We start from the raw sequence: 6,556 nt of genomic DNA on the forward strand, positions 1-6,556 counted from the left end.
GGAAATCTCAATGCATGGAGCCAAAGGAAAAGTTGCATAGATGATATTTAATTCCAATTTCTATCTACAGAGTTGTAAGAGAAAATGCAGAAATGGTTGTTCTATGCTTGTACTCCTGGCTCCAAACCCCTTTCTTTGCCAAGGTGCCCACCTCCTTGGCTGGTCTCCTGTGCATTTGTTAATATTTTCCATGTTTTCTGATGTTGCTCTATGGTGACAGATGAGGTATGTTTTTTACCTCAGGTGCGGGTTGATGAGTATGATTACTCCAAGCCCATCGAGGGACAGCAGAAGAAGCCGTTTGGGGAACACTGGAGGAAACACACCCTCTCATATGTGGACATCAAGACTGGGAAGGTATGTGGGCATGCATCAGACTAGGGATGAGCTGAGCCACTCTATTTGGCCTTTAATGATTGACCAGTTTGGGAAACAGCCTAGTTTTAAACCAGCTGTTAACAGATCTGAGATATCACCAAATAGAATAAGAGTCATGCTTCTTGCTGGAAGCAGAATCCAATGCCTGGGTAGTTCAGGGCCAGCTCTCATCTTCCATACCAGATAAACAGTCCTAAGCAATGACAATATGTCTGAGGCCTGTGATAGGGAAGAAGTGGTGACTAATTATTAGTACATTTACATCACTGTAATGAAATACCTGATATGAATAACAAAGGATTAAAGATTAATTTTTTTTTCCTAGTTTCAGAAAGTTCATGGTTGCTTGGACTCATTCACTTAAGCAGAATGTCATGACAGAGGCAGCTATTCACCACATAGCAGGAGGCTAAGGCGGGAGGAACTTGAGTTGGAGGTTAGCATAGACTGTAGAGGGCGATAGGGTAGGAGGAGCTACCGACTCCCTTTGTCTTAAGGTTCTTGTGCTTATTCTTTTCTCCAAGGTTGCTTTGGAGTACAGACCTGTGATTGACAAGACCTTGAATGAAGCTGACTGTGCTACCGTACCCCCTGCTATCCGTTCCTACTGACAAACCTGGCAGCCACAGGGCCAGCTTATTTGATTATATATCAGTGCTTACATAGGTTTTCATGTCATACCTGTCTGGTTAAAATTCTACTCTCATGAACAAGGAGTCACTTCATAGATTATTGCGCAACAGCTTGCTAGTACTTGATATGAGGGACAACTGCACTAGACTTTGTCCATTTATTTTTGTGTAGTGATAAAACTGGCATAATTCTTAAATAAAATGCAAATGAACATTTTTCATTTCCAAATAAAATCATTTATTTGGTTTTAGGTTTATCTATTTGTCTGAAATAGGAAATGTAATTTTCTTCCCTATCTAGCCCCAGCAGTTATGTTTTCCAAGTATCAAGTTTCTTGGGCTATATACCAAACTAGACTTTGGAGAATGTTAGGATGTAATGCTAAATAAAATTGAGAAGTAGGGTGGGCCCTTAATAATTGGAAAGAAAGTTTTGAATGTGGTAAGTATAGAACCAGTGCCTTGTTTAGGTTCCTGGTGGGAGAGGTATATGCATACATTCATATATATGTGAGGTGGGTATGTGCTAATTAGCTTTGTCAGCTTGACACAATCTAGCATCACCTAGAAGAGTCTTGGTGAAGGACTGATCCAGTTTGATTGTCCTGTAGGCATGTCTTTGAGGGATTGTCTTCATTATGCTAATTGATAAGGGAAGACAGCCCACTATGGGCACTGTCATACCCTAGGCAATGGATCCTGGACTGTATTCATTCATTGCTCTGCTTTTCACTGTGGATGTAACTAGTTGCTTCAAGTTCCTGCTCTGGCTTCCGTGAAATGAAGGACTTTAACCAGAAGTTGTAAGTCAAATAAACCTATTGTGTCAGATTTTACTCCATTTGCTTTTTTTAAGGGGCCCACCACCCAGCTCCCAAATAAATGACACGTGTGGAAGCTTATTATTACTTATGAATGCCTAGCCTTAGCTTGGCTTGTTTCTTACCAGCTTTTCTTTACTTAAATTATCCCAACTACCTTTTGCCTTTGGGCTTTTATCTTTCTCTATTTCTGTATACCTTTCTTTACTTCCTTCTCTTCGTATTTCTGTATCTTATTCTGTGGCTGGCTGGGTGGCTGATCCCTGGTGTCCCCTCCTTTTCTCTTGTTGCTCCTCATGCTCCTCATTTCTCCTTTTATCTTCTCTGCCTGCCAGCCCCACCTATCCTTACTCCTGCCTCATTCCTCCCTACAACTTCTTATCAGCTAGTTGCTGACTCAGCCTCTGGATTGCGGGTGAATTTTATTTAGTCATATCTTTGCATCATTAAACAAATGTTCAAGAGCATAAACAAAAGTAACACACCTTAAAGTAACATTCTGCAACATAAACCCTTTTTCAAAGTTGCCTTTCATCAAGGTGTCTTATCATAACCAAGGGAATGAAACTAGCATAGTGCATTCTTATGTGGACACTAAAGCTTGATATTGAGGTTGTCAGACCAGACATAAAAGAAAGTTGGTAGAAATCTAGCCACTGAAAACAACCTAGAAGTTTTGTGACCATTACAGAAAGTAGCCACAGAAAAGTGGCTTTGACATGAAGGGAAAGATGATTGTATTGTATCCGCACAGTGCTCATCACTATGAGAAAGGGATAGGCTATTGATGTACACAACAGTATGAATGGATTCCAGTGTTACTGACAAGTCATCCACTTATTCCACTTAATGTCTAGAAACTGCAATCTAATATGTAACAACAGCAGATCAGTAGTTCTGTGCAGAATTGAAGAAGGAGATGGCCCCAAAGATTAGAAGGAAAGTTTTGTGTGCTGATTATATTTTTTCTAGGTATACCTCAAAAACTTAAAAAATAAGTGACTGAAGGTATAGAAAAGCTACACTAATAATTTCTCAAAGCCAGACATGGTGCTGCTTGCCTATAAATCCAGCACTTGAGAAGCTGAGGCAGAAGGGTTGCCACATGTTGAAGCCAGCCAAGACCCTGTTTTTAGAAAACACTAAGGAAAAGAAAATTCCTCACCTATAGAATTGGTAAACATACCGTGCAAACTGGTGGTATAAAAGAACTCTTGCTAAAGACTGATGGGAGTGCAGAGCAGCACATCTGTGGCAGAAGAGAATTTGATGGTCTAGAGAGGTGAAGAGCACTGCCTACTCTTCTGGAGGTTCTGAGTTCAATTCCCAGCAACCACATTATAGCCCACAGTAATCTATAATGGGTTCTGGTGTATAGACATACAAGGAGGCAGAATGTTGTATACATAATAAATAGATCTTTAAAAAGTAAAAGAAAATTTGGCAATAGCTAACAAAACTACTTAGGCATTTGCTCTTTGACCCAACAGCTCTAGGACTAAAGAAATGAAGCGAGCTTTAAAATCGAGTCTTCAGAATAATGGAGTGCTCATATTTTTCATAATCTAGTTAGAGGGCAGGATGAAACTTCAGATAGGATAAGCAGAGCATGGTGGTGCATACCTATAATTTCAGAGCTCAAGCTGACGCAGGAGAATCATAGTTTGAGGCCCTGCCTTAAATGACTACAAAGTTGAACGCTTTATTGTCTTAATATTAAAAACAACAGTTGGTCGCTTGGTAACAGGTGAATTCATCTAAGGTAGAAGTACTGTATAGCTGAGAGAAGGAATGAGGAAGATCTTGACCTTATGTGTAATGCCTTCCCAGTATACTGGAGGCTGATATACGAGGGTCAAATGTTTGAGACGTGGGGACTGGAGAGATGGCTCAGAGGTTAAGAGCTCATACTGTTCTTAGAACTGAGTTCAATCTCCAGTACCAACATTGAGTGGCTCATAACTACCTTTTCCATGGATATTTGATCCCTTTGTTCTTGGGCACCTGCACTCAGGTGCACACCTACACAGACACACACATAATTAAAAATAATGAAAACACCCAAAAAATTTTGAACCCAGTTTGTGCTATAAAAGAAGACACACACACATGCACATGGCATTATATTTCATACCATATGAATGTATGCTTGTTTGCTTGCATTGAGAAAAAGGAAAATGAGAAACAGAAGACTGGCCTGCAGTATTCCAACCAGGATCTGTAAATTCCTAAGGTTCTAGTTGCATCCGTGAATTTGCATTTCTTAAATGACCAGGGAATTTGAAAACTAGAATGACATGATCCAACCAAAAGGCAGGATAGCAAGTGGCAAGTTGTGACTGCTGAGTAACTTGGCCCAATTAAGAAGGTTTAATGAACATGCAAAGCTAGAGTGCTAGAGTGTCAGAGCAATATTCAAAGTTAGTACTTGAATTAAAAACAAGAGTCATCTGTAGAGTGATGGTTTCCTCGTAATCATAAACGTAAATGTCTATACTTCACTAATGAGGCATGAACCAGAATCTTTCAAAATGCAGGTCTCAGAATTTCAAAATGAAACATTCTATAAAAGAAACAACAGACCATGTGTAAAGGAAGTTGGATACCAGATGTGATGACACCTTGAAGGAAACAAAAAGGGCCAATGCTTTATCAAAGCCACATGTTTCATTTTAATTAATTAACTTGAAATTTAAAACTACTTCAGTTGTACTGGTCCATCTCTGCTTTGCAGCCTCATGTGGCAAGTGGCAATCGTGTCAGACCAAGCCAATCAGAACAAGTCCATCCATAGTCAATGGTGGTGTATGGACATTTGCTGCTGTCCTCACACCAACTAACACACATTTGATAGATTCAACAGCATTCACTAAAAAGCCTGTGTTACATAAAAAGTAATAGGTTGTTCTCTTTAAAACTAAATACAAAATATTGGAACCAAGGGACAGTTTCATCATTAATCTGAGAAAGAAAGAAGGGTGTACTGAACACATTTGGCTCTGTCCCAGAGGCCATTTATGGAAAAGTTACAGTAAAAGGACTTGTCTTCCCTGTGCAAATGCCCAGGGTTGCAATCAACCTGTGAAAGTAAGCACAGGAACCAATGTGGCTTAGTGGTACACTGCTAAGTTCATGTATAAAAACATGCATGCATCAGTGCATACACAAAAATATCTTTATGCAAAGAATAGGACAGACAGTGACTCACCCATTTCATTGGTGAACATTGTAGAATGCATCAGGCATCCCAGCTCTAGAAAAGGCCAATGGTTAGAAAAGTTCTAACGGAAAATAAGAGCTTTCAAAGTAGCTCAGAGAAATTAGGCTAAAGGAAAGACTGGCCAATATGCAGACACATGATATGATTAACATTACAGTAGGGAGGATAGTGTTATCTCATTTATTTCTCAACTCCTGGAAAGCTTAGAACAGACCTGGTTAGGAAGAAACTGAGCCTGAGATAGGGTAAGGAGATAGATGGTGTAAACTGTTGGAGAAGGTAATCTCCTTGGGACTGGACCTCTATAGCATCCCAAGTTGGAGACTCTTACCAGTAAATAGCTAGTAGAGTCCCAGGTTTTGTAGGTAGAGGACTCGGGTCTGCAGTAGCAACTGCTTTTTAGGTCAAGCTTGTACCAGGAAATTCCCAGATCAAGTAGCAAAATTATGGGTGTTAATATTTTCTTATTACTGGAAAGAGAAAAGGAGCCAGAATAAAGGGAAGACACAATAAAAATGGATTTCAGAATCTAAATAAAAGAACTGAAAAAGTCTGAAAGATTATTCAACAAGTGAGATGAATGATTTATGGGAAATTTAGTAAATGAATTCACTAAATCATGGAAGAGAAGCCACTTTAAAGAACTTTGTAGATTTTGAGGTAAATGCCAAACCTATGAAACAGTTTCTTTGAAGAATTTGAAAAACCTCATGGACAAGAACAAGAAAAATGGGACAAGAAACAAAATGATACAGTTGGGAGTTGATCAGATCTATAGCTGTGCTCAATAATGGATGACTGTCCACATGGAAGAGTTTCAGGTGTACGAGGCAATAGTCTTGGGCCTTGGGCTGTTCGACCTCAGCAAGTAAACTAAAAACTCACAAAGATAACACAGCAGTTATGATGATAAGTCGGTACAGCTGGAATAATCCCATGGCAGAACTGGGATAACTGTAGTATCTTGAGCTCTGCACAGCACACAGATCTAGGTGGAAGGGTGGCCTGACAGAATCTGAATATGACAGGTTAGTAGTTGCCCCAGTGCTGGACATTTCCAACTCGGGGGCATCATAGAATTAGTATCCAAAATGAAGGAGGCAGATTTATAATTACAGGAGTTAGCAACAAACCTGTTATCTAAGCACAGAAGTCCAAATAGAGGTCACAGTTAATGAAACTTTTACCTCAGAACCAAACCTTACTAGGGCCATTCACAAATGAAGTCATACTCAGGGGATGCTGAGGTTCAACCAATATAAGCAAGTGGGAAGGCGGGAGGGTGGTGTGCAGACAGAGGGATAAACTCCAGGGTGCCTAAAATGTCACTTTGAGTTTCTGCCGAGAACATCACGCAGTTGGTGTACATCACGTTTGCACCACTATTTTATGCAAACATAACGGGAGGTCATCAACTCAAGTGAAGCTTTTCACCACTTCCCATTCCTGGTCGAGGCGTTGTGTAAGATTGGGTTGGCCCCGCGGTCTGCTCTCTTTTGAACTCA

General features: G+C 40.1%; 1 protein-coding gene across 1 annotated transcript in view; it reads left to right on the forward strand.

Moving 5' to 3' along the window:
* Positions 1-1,846, forward strand: part of Sdha (succinate dehydrogenase complex flavoprotein subunit A) — a 28,164-nt gene extending 26,318 nt beyond the window's left edge. Inside the window, exons 14-15 of the mRNA XM_075975681.1 lie at positions 244-357; positions 903-1,846. Coding sequence (XP_075831796.1) covers positions 244-357; positions 903-989 — 201 coding nt within the window. The 3' untranslated portion in view covers positions 990-1,846. The remainder of the gene's footprint in view (positions 1-243; positions 358-902) is intronic.
* The last annotated feature ends 4,710 nt before the right edge of the window (positions 1,847-6,556 follow it).

Source organism: Microtus pennsylvanicus, chromosome 6, assembly GCF_037038515.1.
Source record: "Microtus pennsylvanicus isolate mMicPen1 chromosome 6, mMicPen1.hap1, whole genome shotgun sequence".
Taxonomy (NCBI): domain Eukaryota; kingdom Metazoa; phylum Chordata; class Mammalia; order Rodentia; family Cricetidae; genus Microtus; species Microtus pennsylvanicus.